This window comes from Macaca mulatta, chromosome 4, assembly GCF_049350105.2.
Source record: "Macaca mulatta isolate MMU2019108-1 chromosome 4, T2T-MMU8v2.0, whole genome shotgun sequence".
NCBI classification, from domain to species: domain Eukaryota; kingdom Metazoa; phylum Chordata; class Mammalia; order Primates; family Cercopithecidae; genus Macaca; species Macaca mulatta.
Window position 1 is genome coordinate 78,440,573 of NC_133409.1, and position 20,925 is coordinate 78,461,497.

General features: G+C 38.0%; 1 protein-coding gene across 1 annotated transcript in view; it reads left to right on the top strand.

The window, feature by feature from the left end:
* PDSS2 (decaprenyl diphosphate synthase subunit 2) overlaps positions 1-20,925 on the top strand; it is a 296,574-nt gene that overhangs the window by 113,754 nt on the left and 161,895 nt on the right. The window contains 1 exon segment of the mRNA NM_001266911.1: positions 2,451-2,585. Coding sequence (NP_001253840.1) covers positions 2,451-2,585 — 135 coding nt within the window.

Below are 20,925 nucleotides of genomic sequence, written 5' to 3' on the forward strand. Positions count from 1 at the left end.
TTGAAAGCCAATTCAGACATTCTCTTTATTATAAAAGAAAGGAAGAATAAAGATTCACTGTAGGTAATACATAAATAAGAATCTAGTGGCCTAAGTTAAAAGTTGTAATTCTAGCAAAAAAAAATTTTAAAAGCTCTTCTTTTACATTTTCGTGTTCCATAATAGGATGCCTCCCAACCTCCCTAAACTTCAGGTTCGTAGGATTTAAGCAAATTGTTACATGACAGTAAAGAGTTTGGGACATTTCTGATGATTATTTGTTTCTGTTGTGATGTAACTGTATTACTTTAACTTCCTTTTCCTAGGAAATTAGAATTTCTTTTAAAAAATCAGTTAAAACTCTTTTAACTTGCTGAAGATTGCCTACTTGGTTAAGGACAAAATATAAGCAGAGAAAGCTATAGCTGTTACTTTGCAGAGAACCTAATGATTTGTCTTATTTTGAAACTAATGAAAGGTAAAAGGGGGCCCTTTTAAAAATTTCTGTTGGGAGGCTGGAGGGGCAAAGATTTTCCTTTTTCTTTTCTTTTCTTTTTTTTTTTTTTGGAGACAGAGTCACCCAAACTGGGAGTGCAGTGGCTCAATCTCAATTTACTGCAACCTCCACCTCCTGGATTCAAATAATTCTCCTGCCTCAGCCCCCTGAGTAGCTGAGATTACAGGTGCCCGCCACCACGCCTGGCTAATTTTTGTATTTTCAGTAGAGATGGGGTTTTGCCATGTTGGCCGGGCTGGTCTCGAACCCCTGACCTCAGGTGATCCACCCCCTCAGCCCCCCAGAGTGTTGGGATTACAAGCATGAGCCACCGTACCCAACCAAGATTTTTCTTAAGTAATGGACTAACTCATTATTTTTGGTTATGTTACCTTAATTAATTTAAATTGATTCTTTGTTCAAAAACTCAACAAGGAAGCCTTGATCATTCAGTCAAATATTATAACACTAATTTTTAATATTTTCTACAACATTCAAGAACTGTACTTGTATATTATTTATGTATGCTGTAATCTATTTGATTAGTGTTCATGAGCATTGTTCTGAATATGACTTTACTGTAATATATTGCCCATAGTTTTCTAATTTTTTAAAATGATGCCATTTAGTTCTTGTATGGCAACCATTTGTAATACTTTAAAAAGAAAATGTATTCCTGGGAAGTATTTCTAGCCTCAGGTATAGCAGAAATTATAAAAGTTCAGTCCTCATGGCAAATGATATGCCACATTCTAGGTTAAAGCCTTGTTGTTGCCTAGAATTATAATGCTTGTAAGTAATAAGAAATGGCAACATTTTTGCTGATGGCATTCACTTTCATTTACTTATCAAATAAATTTCTGAGTCTTTTGAATTTGGTTTAATCCTTTCTTTCTCTGAGCTTCTTCTCTACCTGTGAAAACAAATCATTTTTTACTACTCCTGTTTACCACCACCATCACCAAATAGTATCACTTCATCCAAGCAATGTGATTTATATGTCATTTTCTGTCAACTGTCACAAACAGTTTAAAACTATGGGTTCTTCTTGTTACCAGAGCAAATGATTAAGATTGTGAGATAGGGTATAGACAGTGGGGAGAACCAGACAGAGGAGAGAGCAAGCCTCAAATGTGAGATTGTCACTTTTTTTTTTTTTTTTAAACAGAGTCTCAATCCGTCTCCCCACCTGGAGTGCAGTGGCGCCATCATGGCTCACTGCAGCCTCAGCACCCCCCCCAACTCTGGCCTCAAGTGATTCTCCCTCGTCAGCCTCCTGAATAGCTGAGATTACAGGCACATGCCACCACGCCCAGCTTATTTTTCTATTTTTTGTTGAGACGGGATTTCACCATCTTGTATGGGCTGATCTCAAGCTCCTAGACTCATCTGATCACCTTGGCCTCCCAAAGCACTGGGATTACAGACGTGAGCCACTGCCACCAGCGAGATTGTCACTTTTAAAACTAGCCATGGGCTGGGCATGGTGGCTCATGCCTGTAATCCCAGCACTGTGGGAGGCTAAGGCCTCCCAAAGGATTGCTTGTGTCCAGGAGTTCAAGACCAGCCTGGGTAACATAGCAAGACTCTGACTCTGTTTTTTTTTAATTAGCTGAGCATTGTGGCACACGCCTATAGTTCCAGCTACTAGGGAGACTGAGGTGGGAGGATCGCTTAGGACCAGGAGGTCGAGGCTGTAGTGAGTTGAGATTGTGCCACTGCACTCAGCCTGGATGACAGAGCAAAATCCTGTCTCAAAAAATACAACAACAACCACCACCCAGCCATAGATTTCTCTAGTTGTTTCCTGAACTCATGGCATCCTCACATTAATTTTCCTCCCTGACCCTGTTTCTTTTCAGTAAAGTCTCATTGTCCAGTTTTAGAAGTGTGGGCATCTTTGTAGCAGTTTTCTAAGTTATCTGATGATCTTGTGAGGGTGTATTAATGCTCTTCCTTCTTTACTTGTTGTCAGGGGGCTTGTACATGACAGCCGGAATAGCCTCCAGTTGAGGGGCTTGGTGGTGCTCCTTATCTCTAAAGCAGCTGGGCCCAGCAGCGTGAACACTTCATGTCAGAACTATGACATGGTCAGTGGGATCTACTCATGGTAAGAAGAATTTAGTCTTTTGACATTGCTCTCTACGTCGTGTTTTCTTTTACTGGACAGAGGTCAGTAAAAATCACCATTCTTTGTCATTCTCTGATTCAAAGATAGATTAAAATATATTATAAGGTTAAAAATGGATTTTTATTGTTTGTAGTGAGTGATAGTCTTGGCCAACTCTACACATAACTCTGGTAAATTTCTTCACACATTTGTGTGAAATACTTTCATTTCTACCTTGGGCATTTAAAATTTTCTGTTCATCACTTCTCCCTCACGTTATGATGTATTATTGTGTCTCTGTGGAGACCTCTGTGCCACTTAGTTCAGGATTTACGATTTTTAAATCTACTCAAAATGATACCTTGTTGGCCAGGCACAGTGGCTCACACCTGTAATTCTAGCACTTTGGGAGGCCAAGGCCGATGGATCACTTGAGGCCAAGAGTTTGAGACCAGCCTGGACAACAGGTGAGACCTCATCTCTACAAAAAATTTAAAAATTAGCTAGTTGTGGTGGCATGTGCCTGTAGTCCCTGTTACTCAGGAGACTAAAGCAGGAGGATTGCTTGAGGCCAGGGAGGTTGAGCCTGCAGTAAGCCGTGATCGTGTCACTGCGCTCCAGCCTGGGTAACAGCAAGACTCTATCTCAAAATAAAATAAGATAAAATAGTACCTCATTGTACAAAGATTGATGCTGCTATCATTTTAAGAGCTATAGTCTACTTTTTTACTGGTTATTGGAATAAAAAATTTTTACATCTCACGCATTTAGATTGAAAAACAAATTTGTAAATATGTATTACTCATTTTTTGCTGCATATAAAATAAAATTTTCAGTTTTGTTTAAAAAAATCACTGGATATATTTTTAGTAACAGTATGTCAGCAATAATTTTATTTAATTCTAGCAATATGCTTGGCACTGTATTAAAAGCCTATATAGATGTAACAATCAACAGTTAGACTTTGGCATATGAAATTAAAACCACCCTAACAATATAGGTGATAAGGAAATTTTCCTCACAAAAAGAAGCATTTCTAGGAACTTTGACTTATGGCTAATTGACCTTGTTGATTTACTTTAAAAATAGATTTAAAAAAAAAATTTTATTTCTAGTGGTCTTGTCCATAAATGTTTTCTGTTCCATAATATTTAGGGATTACTGTTGCTTGCCAGCCAGAAATTCAATGATCCTTCCTCATTAGCAACAAGCAAAAAGATTACTGTTGTGACTGCAAATGCCCATTCCTCCAACCAATATAATTTTTTGTAAACCTTTTACCATTCATTCATACAAATACCCTTCACTATAAGGGATATCTTGTGATCACGTATTCTGAAATGGTTTATATTTGTTTAGTGCTTTTAGGTTACTAAGCATTTTTATGACAGCTATTCCATTTGGTTCTTATAATAATGCCATAGTAAGAGTTGTTAAGCTTATTTTACTCAAGAAAACAGATTCAAAAATTTTGAGGCTTTTTCTGGTGACACAGCTTGTAATGAGGAGAGTTGAAGCTCTAACTGTAGTTCTCATCTTCCCTCCAAACCTCATTGTTGTTTTTTTTTTCTTGATTCCATTCTACCTTTCTAGTCTATTTCAAAATATGTATGTATTTCAGTTATAGATCAGACTAGCATTAAATTAGTATGTTTTTAAAAAGTCATCTTGTAAGCATATCTTTAACAACTTTTAAATGGAAAACTCTTTGTCACATCTTTAGTACATCTACATCCTTCCCCAAAACCTGCTTAAAATAGAGCTCAAAAGTTTACCTTAGAGGCCGGGCTTGGTGGCTCATGCCCATAATCCCAGCACTTTGGGAGGCTGAGGCAGATGAATAATGTGAGTCTAGGAGTTCAAGACCAGCCTGGGCAACATGGAGAAACCCCGTCTCTACAAAAAATATAAAAAAATTAGCCAGACTACAGGCACATGGTGGCATTCAGGAAGCTGAGGTGGAAGGATCCCTTGAGCCTTGGAGGCAGAGGTTGCAGTGAGCTAAGATCGCACCATTGCACTCCAGCCTGAGCAACAGAATGAGACCCTGTCTCAAAAAAAAAAAAAAAAAAAAAAAGTTTACCTTATAAATTTTGTAGAAAACTCTTGGCTAAGTTTAGTTGAGATAACTAGAGAAAATATATAAAAATTTAGAATGAGTACTAATTACCTGTTAGTCCCTGGAAAGCAAATGGACCTCACATTGCCTTATATCCCATGTATCTCTGTTTTTGTTTAGGAATTCCATTGATTTTCAGACTGCTGACTTTGACCCTTTCTTATTAGTCATCTGCTTGTACATTTGGATAGCTACACATATAGATAGTGAGCACCTACTATTTTTTTAATCTCTAATCCTAAAATAATCCTTGCAAAATACTACTTGGTACATAGTAAATATTCAATAAATATTTGTTACATAAGTAAATTATTCCCATTTTACAGAAGAGATTACTAATACTCAGGTTAAGACTTACCTGAAATATTTTAGCTAGAAAGTGATACAGTTGGGATTGAAATCCCATTTTTATCTCAAAGTGTGTATACTCTTTCTACTCAGCAGGAACTATTAATCTGTATGCACATGGTGCACTGTGATCCAACCTTGTGTTTCTAAGTTCTTATCTAGCCTTTAGGAAACAATTTCATTGCTTTTGGTCCTTCACATAACATGTTGGTAGATGGTCATTGTAATCCAACCAAGTTGACTAAAAGAAATTTGGAAAAGAGTAGGGGTACACTGTGAACATGAAACCTTTCCAAATAACATAAATGGGCTTTATACTCAAGTGTATAAAATCCACAATTACATTTAGGGAATAATCCTGGCATGTAAACCCAGGCTATTTTCTGTAATCAAACTTCATTTAGTAAGTCATTGGGGTGTTTGGGTGTTTTACACACTTGTTAATGTGAAAAAGTAATTTGGTATAGTACTATGAGAAACCATGAATTTGTTTCTCTACCCCTGAAGTCATTTGTTTAGCTCTTGCTTCCTTAATTGTTCAAGTGTAACTTTTGCTGGAGGCTTGTATCTATAATGCCACAGTGAATTATTTAACATTTGAGGGAAGTACTGATTTGAGAGCTTTTTAATTCACCTCCAAACTACTGGGATTTACCTTGTTGGTATTTTTTCTCTCATAAACTTGACTTTGACGTCAGACAATGGGACCTGAGTAAATTGCCTGAAGGACCAAATGGGAGGTAGGTGATCTCTTTTGTTTGGCCTAAGGATATAATTGGTGCTGTGGATGTCTAGTGAACTAATAATAGCCAGGAGAGGCAGAATTGAGACTGAAATGTAATAACTACATTTTGAAAATCGGGCAGGAAAGCCACATTTATAAAAATGTACCATAAACGTTCACCATAGCCTTTGCCAACAAGACTGTGAGCTTTATTTAGGCTTATTCCACTAACCTTGACTTTTTAAAAATTGGTTGCAAAGCCAGTCAAAAAAGTATTACTAAATTTACAATTATCCCTAGCCACAATCAAGAAAATGTTTACAACTTCCCATTCTATTAGTAATAACATTTTTATTTTGTGTACAAAAGATAGTTTATTACAATATATAATGTATAATATTAAAAAGTATAGATTTTTCTCATGATTATTAAGTTTACAGAAATTCACGTGAATATTTTGGCTGATAGTTCTGCTTGCTTGGTTGTTTTATCAAGAACTAACTCAATCTTCTCTTCTAACTAGTAGTTAAAAGCAGGCCACAGACTGAACGTATTTGCACTCTACTTTCATTTCCTGAAGTTTCCCAGACCTTCTTAACTGGTAGAAGAGACTGAAACAAGTATGCCAAACGCATTTTCTTTTCTTCTCGAGTACCCGGCTGGACTACACTTCTCAGCTTCCCAAGCAAGTGACTGGCCATGTGACTGAGATCTAGCCAATAGAGTAGGAGTAGAAGTGATATTTACTATTTCCTGGCCATAAAAATGTTGCATTTGTAATACTCCATAAGCAGATGATCTGGGAAGTGAGCCATTCAAGATGCAAGTTGCCTATGTCCCTGAATCACTCTTGAAGGAAAGTCACCTGCCCATCAGGAACATGCATACAGACTAGATGTATGAGAAGAAAAACTGATTTGTTAAGCCACTTAAATTTTAGGGTTTCTCTGTTAACAACAGCAAATGTTACCTTTTTCCTTTTTTTTTTTTTTTTTTTCTTGAGACAGAGTCTCGCTCTATCACCCAGGCTGGAGTGAAGTGACGCAGTCTTGGCTCACTGAAGCCACTGCCTCCCAGGTTCAAGCAGTTCTCCTGCCTCAGCCTCCCAGGTAGCTGGGATTACAGGTGCTCGCCACTGTACCCAGCTTCTATACCCCACATCTTTGTGTGGTATATATATCTTTGTGTGGCCCCTAGCAGGGCCCAGAACAGTACCAACATTGTAATTAATAGGCACTCAGTACGTAACTGTTACATGATTGTATGAATTTATGGAAAAGAGACTAGCTTTATTATGTATGCAGGTATTATGGATTGAATTTTATCCTCCCAAAATTCATGTATTGAAGTCCTAACACCCTAGTACCTCACAACGTGACCTTATTAGGAGAAAGGATCTTTATAGAGCTAATCAAGTCAAAATGAGGTAATTAGAATGGGCCCTAACTCAATATAACTGGCATCCTTATAAAAAGGGGAAGTTTGGACACAGATACTCATATACAGGGAGAATGCCCTGTGAACTGAAGGCAGCCATCTACAGGCCAGCCTCACAGTCCTAGAAACTCATATATGAGAAGTAGGGAATAAAGATGAGGTGGAAAGGAAAGGTTGAAGTCAGACTGTGAAGGGCCTGAGGAATTAGGGCGATATCCTGGAGAAATTGTGGGGAGTTCAAGAGACAGCAGAGTGGACTTGGAATCTGGAAGCTGACTGCCCCACCTAGTAGCCACGCCTCAGTGGGTACTTCACAGAATGTTTTCAGAATTAAACAAGTGAGTAGAATAATGCATGGCATAGTAAGCATTCTGTAAGCGTTTGCTCTTATTCTTAGCTATTATCACAAAGGTGTTTAAGCAAAAGGGGTCACGTTACTGTATCTGTGCTATGGAACATAATTAGCTGATGCTTAGAAGGTGACCCTGAGAGGTGAGGTCCAAGATAAGAGAGTCAGCCAGGGAATTATTGAAGTAGTCTAGGCAAAAACTGAGAGGGAAAGCAGAGACTTGGAGAGGCAATGGAGCTGTTGCCCATAGCAAGCAGTTAAAAATTGGCTGAACCAGACTTGAACCCATTGGGTCCTTTGATTTCGTGCCTTTTTCTTGTCAGCATTTACCAATTTCTCTTCCAGAGCTAAAGTTATAACTAGATGTTCAGTGAGACAAAGGGTTCTGGGATCAAATAAGTGTGGGCATACCAGGTTAAACAGAGTTAGAAAGATTCCTTCATTTAAGAATTCTCAGGAGTTAGGTACAGATTTATGTATCATGACTCTAACATGTTGTTTCCCAGTCATTTGACTACAGAACCCACTGGCCCCTGTCAGTAGTAGTACACCTTGTGGAAAGCTGCAAAAGTTGGGTAAATGTTTCTCTGTATCAGCATGCCTAACTTTGAATCCTAATGAGAACTCGGTGAGGCAGAAATAACAGTTTCAGGCTGGGCATGGTGGCTCACGCCTGTAAACCCAGCGCTTTGGGAGGCTGAGGTGGGCGGATCATTTGAGGTCGGGAGTTCGAGACCAGCCTGGCCAACATGGTGAAACCCCATCTCTACTAAAATAAAAAAGAAAAGAAAAGAAATAACCATTTCACCAGTGAGAAAACTGAGACTCAGAAAGGTGAAGTAACTTTCTAAGGTCCCATATTAAGTAGTCAAGTAGAGGAAGAAATATATATATTGGTTATAAATTGTCTGAGTTCAAATTCTTGTTTCATCACTTACTAGCTGTGTGACCCCAGACAAGTTAGATAACCTCTCTGTGCCTCATATGTCTATCAGGTGGATTAAATAAGTTAATACATCGAGAACCCTTAGAACAGTGCCTCATACATAGAATATGCTTCACAAATGTGGTTTCTTATTGCCATTCCAGACCCCAGTCATGCTGCTTCATGGCCTTTATTAGATTTCCCACTCCTTCAGAGTAGGCACTTAGCTTTGTATACCTTTATAGCTCACCAATGCCTTGAACATAGTATTCATTTAAATCTCTATCTGGATGACTGGATCTTCTGTATAACATAAGTGTTTTAGACTGAAACAAACATTTGAAACACATGTTTTACAGTGTAAGTCTTACAGAGTAGTTTAACATGGACCGTGACTTAAAGGGATGGCAGTTTATTATGTCCTTTGCAACCTGTAGTTCAGGATGTGAGCTATAATCAGACTCTAAAGCACTCTTCATGAAACAATCTTAATTTTTAAGCTAGTTATTATGTGAAGCAATATAATATATTTAAAGAAGGAAAAGAAAAGTATTGGTCAGGTGCCATGGCTCATGCCTGTAATCCCAGCACTTTGGGAGGCTGAGGTGGGTGGACCACAAGGTCAGGAGTTCAAGGCCAGCCTGGCCAAGATTGTGAAACCCCGTCTCTACTAAAAATACAAAAAAATTAGCCAGGCATGGTGGTGGGCACCTGTAATCCCTGCTACTCAGGAGGCTCAGGCAGAGAATTGCTTGAACCTGGGAGGCGGAGGTTGCAGTAAGCCAGGTTCGTACCGCTGCACCCCAGCCTGGGCGACAGAGTGAGACTCCATTTCAAAAAAAAAAAAAGAAAAGTGTTAGTGGAATAGCACACACACACACACACAAATACCAAAATATAACACAACATTTAAAAGGTGTTGCAGAATGTCCAGGGAAATTTTTTTTTTTTTTTTTTTTTGAGACGGAGTCTCACTTTGTCACCAGGCTGGAGTGCAGTGATGCAATCTTGGCTCACTGCAACCTCTGCCTGTCGAGTTCAAGTGATTTTCCTGCCTCAGCCTTCCGAGTAGCTGGGACTACAGGCATGTGCTACCATATCCAGCTAATTTTTTTTGTATTTTTAGCAGAGACTGGGTTTCACTACGTTGGCCAGGATGGTCTCAATCTCTTGACCTCGTGATCCACTAGCCTCAGCCTCCCAAAGTGCTAGAATTACAGGCGTGAGCTACTGCCCCCGGCCCTGTTCAGGGAAATTTTTTAAGTCTCATCAAAAGTTTATTTTATTTTCCCTTCATATTTCAACCGATTCCTTTTTTTACTACACTTTCTTTACCCACCTCTGTTATCTGCAGCTTCCATTGTGGTATCTGTAAGTCTTGAAGTTTTACTGATGGGTTTTAGACTCTCCTGAGTTTGTGTTACCCTTAACTCCATTTCCGCTAAGCAGGAGAGGGCAGAGAATATGCTGCTGGTGGGGACCAGTGCAGTGATGATGTTCCCACTGCATCGGAATTGCAGAATAGGGACCCACTGGACCGCATCCAACCACGAGACACACCTGCCAATCTGAGGAAAAAACACTAAATTGAATTAAAGATCTGCAGTGTCCTGGGACACACTTATTCATTTATAGAAGTGTTGCCACCTTCTTTTTACCAACCTTGCTCTGTCTCTAATCTGTTTACTAGAGATCAATTCAGGTATAAGTAGAATATGCAAGAATGAAAAAACATTAAATGAGTAATTGAATGAGAAGTAAAGTGATCGTTGGCATTTCTTCCTTTTAGATGCTCTATTTGCCAGGGTACATAATAGATACTGACAGATTTTAAAGCATACCAATTCTATTTGTAAAACAGCCACCTTTTTTTTTTTTTTTTTTTTTTTTGGAGACAGAGCCCTACTCTCTCTCCCAGAATGTAGTACAGTGACATGATCTCGGCTCACTGCAACCTCCACCTCCCAGGTTCAAACGATTCTCCTGCCTCAGCCTCCTGAGTAGCTGGGATTACAGGTGTACACCACCACGCCTGGCTAATTTTTCTATTTTTAGTAGAGACACTCGGGTTTCACCATGTTGGCCAGGCTGGTCTTGAACTCCTGGCCTCAAGTGATCTGCCCTCCTTGGCCTCCCAAAGTGCTGGGATTACAGGCGTGAGCCACTGTGCCCAGCCAAAACAACTACTTTTATCTTATTACCTATGTGACTTCTGGGGTGGCAGGTGAGTTGGCAAATAAGAGGAAAATCATAACCAACCATTTTCTGTATTTATTTGTAATGCTGATAAGAGAAGACTGTATCCTCTATGTGCTTTTAAACATAGCTTAGATGATTGGGCCGGGTGCAGTAGCTTATGTGTGTAATCCCAATACTTTGGGAGGCCAAGATGGGTGTATCACTTGAGGTCAGGAGTTTGAGACCAGCCTGGCCAACATGGCAAAACCCCGTCTCTACTAAAAATACAAAAAAAAAAACCCAATTTACCCAGGCGTGGTGGTACATGCCTATAAGTCCCAGCTACTCGGGAGGCTGAGGCGGGAGAATGTCTTCAACCCAGGAGACAGAAGTTGCAATGAGCCAAGATTGTGCCACTGTACTCCAACCTGGGCGACAGAGCAAGACTCTGTCTCAAAAAAAAAAGAAAAACAGAAAAAACCGTGGTTCAGATAATTGTATTTTATCCTTATTACCCCAGCATTCAGCATATTTCTAGCATATAGATAGCAATGACTGTTTGATCATGGCTGAATTATTGTCACTAGTAGCGGTAGTATTTGTCTTAGAGCAGGGAGGGCTTTATGAAAAAGTTCCAAAACTCATACACTATAAACAAAAAGATTAATATATTTGCATTAAAAAAAACTCTTCAGTGGAAAAAATTCCCATGAAGTCAAAAGACAAAGCCCATATTACAAAAATATTTACAACATACATGACCAAAAGCCAAGTTGTAACCTACAAATCAGTTGAAAATCTTATAAATCAGGAAGAAGAAGAAAATTATAACACAAATATGGACAAAAGACATGAACAGGCAGTTAGCTTAGAAACCCCATCCTGTAATTAGAATGAGGGCTTTGGAGTCCCTGGGCTGACCTGAACTTTCTTCCTTTGGCCTCTTTGACCAGATGAAATATCCTGTGAAAATGCATAAACTATAAATAAAAATAATAAACTATTAAAAAATTATTTTTGTTAAAAAAAGCAGGAATGAAGTAAACTGCTATGTTTAGATTAGCTTTAGCTTTTTAAAATTTGCCATCTGTTCAAATGGACACCATCAATTTCTTGGCATTTGTGCTAATTCTTCACTCTATGCGGTATATTCAATTGATTAAGGTTAAATTAATGATATGCAGGTAGTCCCTGGCTTACCATGGTGCAACTTAAAATTTTCCAACTTTTAATGGGTTTATCAGGATATAACCCCATTGTAAGTCAAGAAGCACCTGTACGTACTGAGGTAATTATTGGGCGTCAAGAACTTATCACAAAAAGCATCATAAACATAACTATAAGTTAAATCAAGAAAACATCTTAAAATCAAATTACAGATCTTAACATTAATTTCTCCTCTAAGTGAAAATTGGTTACGCTTAGTGTGGTGTTAGAGGAAGTGATAGAATATTTAGAGGACTGTGTGAAATAATCTTAAGGAGAGAAGTGGAGAATATAAAATGCTGTGAAAGAGGCCAGTTTTTTTTTTCTATAAACCTTTAAATTTAGGGAATTGAACTTGGTCTCAGCTGCAAATATTGTAGTTCATAATTTATCATTTTAATGTGGTACTAATTAGCATCTGATGACTTCTAATTATAGTAACAATAGGCTGTGACTATCTATCAATCCTCACCTTCATTCCACACATTAGAATTCGTCTAGCACTTAAAAATGCCAAACAAAATTAACAAACTATATTTCCCTTGGGGACCAATCAAGTCAAAAAACATCTTAAGAAATGAGGCTTAAGGTGGAACATGTTGATCATGTTATTTATTTAGGGTCGATTATATAAACATGAAATAAGTAATACTGAAATATGTAGCATTTTAAAAATCAGTTATGGTTTTGCTTTGTTTTTAAGATAACATGTGAATGCAAACAAAGAGTCTGGAAGGAACCTTACTCACCTGCTAATAACAGTGGTTGAAGAAGGAAGGGGTTGGAGAGGTTTGGAAACAGATATAAGGGAATAGTCTAAAGGTGACTTCATTTGTAGTATTTCAGTTTTTAAATAAACAACCTATTCATGTTATTTTGTAAAACTAAATTTAAAAATGAAAAAGTTATATTTCATACTTGTAAAGCAATAAAAGCCTATTTAAGAAACGTATCTTTTTGTACTTTTGTACTACAAGAACCTTAAAAATGAGGAACACTTGACAGTGATTTTAAATGATTATGCAGAATAATTGAATTTAGTGTAGGCTTTTGAAAATAATTTCCTAAAGATATCTCAGCTCCCTTTTCAGAGAGATCTCAAGAGATGAAAGCATGTGCAATTTGATTACATATTCCTATTGATTGTATTCTACTTACAACAGTAAATGTAAACTCCAGATACAAATCTAGTAATATTACTAATTCATTACAACCAGCACTTATTTTCTTCATTAAGTTTTTATTGTTATGTTCAACTTACACAGCATGCACAAATGCAGCAATTATATGTTGAGCAAGAAAAGGGAAGGCTCTTTATGTTTAACATACTGTACGTCAGAAGTCATTATTTCACCAGAGCTTTTGGTAAAACACAAAATAGGATCAGCCTCTTACAAAACAGTGTAATTAACCACAAAAAGTAGGTGGGCTCACCTACTAATCTATTCAGCTGAGTTAGTTTATTATATGTAAATAACATGATACAGATTAGCCTGCCTAATCTATCACAGCAAAATACAAGCTGTATAAATTGTTTTTGTTAATGGTAAAAAATTTTTAAATCCTTTCCTTAAAGAAGGGCTATATGATGACTGGTAAGTAGCCAAAGTTAAAGGCACTGTCCAGTGTCTAATTCTACATTTTAAACAGTGCTTAATTTTGGGCATTCATCATGTGATAAAAGTCGTGCAGATCACTTAAAATGATAATTTTATTGGCAGAGTCAGCTTAGTAGCTTCATGACTTAATGGTGATCTTTTGAACTCAAACGGAAGGCATCTCAGTGGTAAACAGTGTGTTATAATAAAGGCATAGATGAAGGGCCAGAGATCTGGGTTCATGTCTCAATTCTGCAATTGATTAGCTATTTGACCTTAAGTAAGTTACTTAATCACTCTTTGAAATTACTCATCTGTACAGTAGGGGCAATAATGGGCTTCAAACCAGGAGCTTAACTAACAGGGTACACATCTAGCTAGGTTCAAGTATCCTATGGTCCAGTATAAGTCATCCTGACCACCCTCTGTCTCTATAAGGCGCAGCACTGGACACTGAAAGAAATGCAAATATGAGTAAGAAATAGTCTTTGACCTCAAATGAGAAGGTAAGGAAATAATGTATACATCTAGAGTCTTCCTGACACTTGCTTTTGATGTATTTCCTTTCTAAAACTCTTTTGCTAGAACTTAACTACTAGAGCTATTTCCACATTTACCATTGGGTTCACAATCCACCCATGTCCACTGATAAACCCTTTGTTTAACTAAAGGTAGGTAGTCTTTAACACCCTTCACATACAATGATAGGTGAGAGCTGACATCTGTAGGTGGCTTAGTGCCTGAGAAATGTCTTCCTCACTGTGCTCTTGGACTTTCCTTCTCACTCCTGAAAATGGGTGTGGTGTTGGTAATAGAGGCAAAGAGGGCAGATTCTGTGATTGGTTATCTCTAATCCTGGCATCCTCCCTCTCTGTAGTTACTGGACTCTTGAGTCTCCCTTTTCTGTTGTTAAGATTTCCATCATTCCCTCCTCTTCTCAAGGTTTTTGTATTTTGTTTTTTGAGACAGGGTCTCCCTCTGTTGCCCAGGCTGGAGTGCAGTGGAACGATCAAGGCTCACTGCAGCTTCAATGTCCCGGGGTCAGATGAGTAGCTGAGACTACAGATACCACGCCTGGCCAATGTTTTTGTATTTTTTGTAGAGAGGCGTTTTTGCCTTGGTGCCCAGGCCTTTCTCAGACTCCTGGGCTCAAGTGAGCCACCCACCTGGGTCTCCAAAGTGCTGGGATTACAGGCATGAACCACCACACCTGGCCTCAAGTTTTTGTTGTTGTTGTTGTTTTGTTTGTTTGCTTTTTCTTTTGAGACAGAGTCTTGCTCTGTCACCCAGGCTTGAGTACAGTGGCCCGATCACAGCTCACTGCAACCTCCATCTCCCAGGTTCAAGCTATTCTTGTGCATCAGCCTCTCAAGTAACTGGGATTACAGGTGTGTGCCTTAATGCCCAGCAATTTTTTTGTATTTTTAGTGGAAACGGGATTTCACTGTTGGTCAGGCTGGGCTCAAACTCCTGGCCTCAAGTGATCCGCCTGCCTTGGCCTCCCAAAGTGCTGGGATTACATACGTGAGCCACCACACCTGGCCTGGGCCTCAAGTTTTTAAGTGGAGTAAAATATCCTTAATTCTTCAATTGCATTCCCTGCAGGATTAAATACAAATTCCTTAAAATAGCAACTGGCAATTCCTAACAGCCCTAGAGTAGAAGTGAGGAAGATAAAAGCATGATCAATGTTTTTCTTTGTCATCAAGAAGAGGGTATGTGCAAGACTGTAGGTTGATCTAAAGTGATTGTTTAGGCCCCATCAGGTAGGAAGTGAGGTTGAGGGAGCCCAAAACTAGAGAGAAAGTAGTGATCAAGGGACTGGAGGTCATGATGAATCAGATTGCAGGGGTGGAAGTGGTAATGCAATGAGAGAGCTGAAAAGACAGTAGGTTGTAGATGGAAAGTTGGATATCCAAGTGGAGATTTCAAAAGTGGAACAGTTCTGAATGGTTATGTTTCAGTTGTGCCTTAAAGTGGGTTTGACAGAATACAGTGGAGGTGGTTGAATTGAGTAGATTGAAAAACTATAGGGTGGGCAATTCACATGATAGAAGTCTACCAAAACAACAGAACTGAGACCTCAATAAATTAGAGGCACAGAGAAGAGGAGTGATGGTGGAAGTAGAGCTGGTTTCAAAGAAACAGTGGTTTTCACCAAGATGAGGAGGAAACAAGGGGAGCATTGAGCACTGGTTCCACCTCTCAGCTCCTCAGTCTGTGGCTTGCAGAAATTAGGCATATCTACTCATGAACATACAGGATTTGGACACTCCAGGAAAAGCCATGGTGTAATTAGAACTAGAATATAGAGGGAAAGTTCTGTGAAATCTTGAAACACTTAACACATTGGTTTGTAATGACTGATTTATGTATATGTTTTCTTACTAAACAGTACCCTCTAGAAGTCAGGGCCTGTATCTTAATCATCTTCCAACCTAACACCTCTCCCACCACTGAGGCCTCTATTACATTTTGTACCTTTGAGGCACTTCTCATCTATTTTATAGTAATCTGTATATTTATCTTGTCTCTCTGCTAGATTTGTTCCTTTGCTCATTCATTCATTCATTCAACATTATTGAACACCTGCTATGTGCAAAGCTGACTATAATAAATGTAGAAATATAATTATTATTATAGCTAACATATAGAGATTTCTGTAAGTCTGCTACTGTTCCGTATTCTTTATTTATATTAGCGCATTTATATAACGCTTAACATTGGTTAAGAAACTGCTTTTCTTGGGAAACAGGCTTAGAGAAATTTAATAACGTGCTCAAGTTCATAGTGTAAGAAAATCACAGAGTTGAGTTTCAAATCCCATTTGACCATAGAATTCATGCTCTTTCTATTACCGTAGACAACCTATGAATTAGGGTGCCTTACAGATACTTTCTTAGTCATCTTGACATCTTCAGCACTGAGCACAAATCTTTATGTTCTAAGGTTTGTGGTGTGGAATTATATAGTGGACAGAAATCAGGTTACAGACTTTTTCTTTGACCTCCAAAGCCCCAGCACTATGGTGGGCACTCAAGTGCTCCATGTATTATTGTTGATTTATTGAGAAAAAATTTTCCTAAGGGGTTGAATGTGGATTTTGGTGGGGCTCTATACAATTTAAAAATAAAAATGTTTATGTTTGCAGGCCATTATCTCTATTACTGCATGTTTCCTTTCACACATTTATTCTTTATATGTTGTGAAATACAGATATTTATGTATTTTCTTTGACACAGGAACCTTTTTTTAAAATAGACTTGTGCCCTAAGCAGAGATTCTAATGGACTTTCCCTGTAGACAAAGAGTAAAGTGTATTTCATTTGTCATTAGTCCTGAAATGCTCAGTGCTGCAAATTTTGTTATTTTTGAAAACCATTACATTCGTACTCATTAGAGACACCATTTCAAGGAAATACTTGAATGATTATGCACCTACAAGATTTTCTCTTGTCCATGGGTAATTTGTATCCTGTAGTAATATGGAGCTTCTATTACTCTATTACAATTACTAACATATTTGTTGCAAATAATGATGTAATGGATTTTTTGAGGCTGTACATAGGAGAACCAACAAACTGCGACGCAAAACAAGTTTCCACCCCCTTTTTCCAAAGCTATAGTTAATCACTTGAACACTATCCAATATAGTAGAAAGCTGGCAGACTTTTCTTTGCAGCAGGCTGTGTAAAAATGTTTATAATTTACAGCTTATTATGCCATGCAAACGACTGTGTTCCCAATGAAGGCGAGTGAGAAAATATGGCTGTTAAATTACTTAACTCCTCTTTGTTACTTGTTTTCTGGCAACAGTGGAAGGATACTTTGCACTTAAAATGCATTTCTGTATTTAATTTTATACCATTCAACTCAGAATTTTAAAAAATAGGGATTTACTTTTTATCTCTCTATAGATAGGCCAGACCAATTTAAATTTAACAAATACAGTAAACTGAAAAATCAGAATTGTCAGGGAATTAAAATGTAGTAATACAAAATTATTAGGGTTTAATTCAATTTAGGGCTTTAACTTTGCAAAACCTTTGTTACTGACATGTCTGCAGCGGTTTATAGGCAACTTGTTATTTTCAAAGGTACTTTATGTAAATTTTGTTTTATATTGTCTGCAGCACTTTGGCTGAAAGTTGATCTTCCTCAAAAACAATTAGAGGGGTAGGCAAGGTAACTTGGACCTCTCTGTTATCTGTTGAATATATTTACCCATTTTAGGTCTTTCCTTAGCATTTTCTAATTTTATTGATACCCTTTTTAAATTCAGAAGATCCCTAATGTCAGGTACCACGTTGTCTTTTGTGGTTGCCGTTCTTTCTGTGCCTGGTATACTACTACAAGTTTATACTCAATCAGTACACCCCAGATCATGACCTCTGTTTGTATAGGAAAGTAGCTAAAGCTGGTTTTTAGGTACTGTACCTTCAATGAAGGAAGTTCTGAGGAAGGCAAGTAAAAACACTACAGCTGGTGTTTAAAAGTTTATATAATGTTTTTTCCTTCTAATTCTTCAGCTTTAAACGTGGGGAGTAGTGGAAAACTTTCTATTTAGTTTACACTCCCTGAAGGTATAAGAGAAGAAACATTTATATTTAAATATTTAAAACATTCAAAAAACATGTTTAATTTTTCCACTTTCTGATTTTAGAATTAATTTAGAAACCAGGGACTCTGTAGTACTTGACCGGTTCTTAGTAATTGCACATTCTTTTCTCCATAGCGCAAATAATCGGATAATGAGTGTGTGTGTAGTGTGTGTGTGTGTGTGTACATATGTATGTATAAATATATATATATATTATATATATATATATATTTTAAACATAGCCTCACTCTGTCACCCAGGCGGGAGTGCAATGGCATGATCTCGGCTCACTGCAACCTGTGCCTCCTGGGTTCAAGTGATTCTCCTGCCTCAGCCTCCCAAGTAGCTGGGATTACAGGCGCCTGCCACAGGGCCCGGCTAATTTTTAGTATTTTTAGTAGAGACGAGGTTTTACTAAACAGACGGCCATGTTGCCTAGGCCGGTTTTGAACTCCTGAGCTCAGGCTATCCTCCCACCTTGGCCTCCCAAAGTGCCGAGATTACAGGCGTGAGCCACTGTGCCCGGCCAATAAACTGAGTATATTTAAATGGGAATTTTTGTGCACCTGCAACTCATGTTTTTAAGAAATAGTGGATTGCTATCTCAGAGAAAATAAGATTATGTCAATATCAAGGCGTTATCATTTTTATTGTTATTGTCCTCTTCAAGGAACTTTTTGGTATATAAGGAAAATTTTTTCATTTTCTACTTCAGATCTTTTTTTTTTTTGAGCTAACCATTACAACACATTTACAGTCATCTCTGATGGTGTCAAAGTAAAAAATTGAACGTAACGATTTGTTCTGTTTTCATAGCTGCTGCTTTTTTGGGTAAACAGAGACCTGGGATCTTCTGGAGCTCAGCCCTCTGGGTGGGAGGATGGGTGCCTAGCGCTGCTCTCCGCTGACCTCTTCTGGTGTCCTGTTTGAGCTGTCATTGAAGTAGATAGCTGCTTCCTCTTAGACTGCCTTGGTGAAAGAAGCCAGGTGGTCAAGGAAAAGTGGAGGAAAATTAGCCAATATAGACTTTGTTGTGATAACCTCCCCACCTCTTTACTGTTCAGGATTCCTTTTGTTATTCTCCCAACCCTGTTTAAAAAAGAGTCTCTGCCAGGCACTTTATATTATAAAATCATCATTGCTTGATTTTCCATTTTGTTACATATGCTTGTAACTGCCAATCTGAGCTTCTGTTGACCACAAGATAACCACTGTCACATCTTATTAATGAGTACAAAATTAAAGAAAATTCAAATATTTGTTAACAGATGTTACTTTATCGGGGGAAGGGGGAATACATTGCTTTCCTTAGACATTTTGGAAAGGGAAAATTACTCACCTGTGAATAACTTGTTATGTACTGTAAATAACCCTTAAATATCTGGGTACCCCCAACTGGGGACCACTAATCTAACAGTACCATCAAGCAATAAAGTGCTCATGTTATTTTTTGCTGTAGAAATGGTGACCATTACTAATTTGGCGCCATTTTCAAACAGTAAAAGATGATCTGCATGTTATTGTTATAAATTATGAATATTATATTGGGAGCTTTTATTTTTATCCATAGAATAAGGAGTTGGAGATGTAACCCAAAGCCCTGATGGTGTCCAGGGACAGAATTCCACTTTTTTCCTAAAACTGGGAGGTCAGGCACGGTTGTAATCTATATGCTATCTTTGCAGAACACATGGTCATCAAACATAAAATTCAGACAGCTTTACATTTTGAGATAAAATAGGCTCATCATATACAGAAGAAGCCTTTATGTCTGGGGGCTACATTAAAGGCTGTAGTTCATACTATTCCCTCATCACTCTGGGTCTCTCCCTGGCCTCCTCCCATTTTGTGCCCTCTCAGTTTATCACACTTCATCTCTTGTCACACCTTTGTCTCATGTTTCCTCCACATCTGGTTGTGCTTTTTTTCTGTTATTGAACATCATCTAATAATACCTAAACCATTTAAACCCTCTGGAATAAGGCAGAGGTGAGAGCAAATGAATAAACTGAAGATTTTAGAGCAGTGGAAAGAGACACACTGACAAAATGGCTGCTCTGACAGAGCTGCAGGGTGCCCTGGAGGAGAGGCTGGCCATACTCCTCTGTCTCCACCCTCAGCAGGCTCGGTCTTGGTTTGTTCCTTGAGATTCATAATTACATGTAGTATTGAAATGAACTTAGAGCAGTAGTGACCAGCATGGGGCCTAGTTGCTTTTTCTTTTTCTGCTGGTTCAACAATATAACTTGTTTTTGTATTATGATTGACATCTTATGATTATCTGTACCTTTTGTGACTTCTGGTTACCAGAAGCTTTTTCTGATAGAAGAAAAGCAAAATTCAAAGCCAGGAATAATGCTGCAACCATATATACAAAGTTTTATGTACACAATATGCACAAAGCTATAGATGTAGTTTATGTTTTGTTTTTTAAAAAATCTTTGGATTCTATACATTTTTTGTTCATTAAATGAAAAATGTTGGTAGGTTAAATACTGTTGAATTAAAACACTGTTGAGGAAGGGAGGATGGCAGTCACTTAAAAAGCTAAATCAGAGTAGATATATAGGGCCTCTTTAAAAAGGCCCAGTATTCATGAAAAAAGGAAATCTGTTATACTAAAAGAGGAAAATGATTATTACTATCATGCTACGATGATGCTACTCTAAATGCCTCAAAACCACCTAAAAATCCATTCAGGAATCTGCCATATTGTAGACCATAGCCATATATAATAGCTGTACTAAAACATAATGGCATTTACATTTAAAAAAAAAAAAAAGGCAAGCTTTTGTAAGTATCTGATTACACCTGAGCTATACTGGATGCCATAACGAAAGAATTAAACCAGTCTGT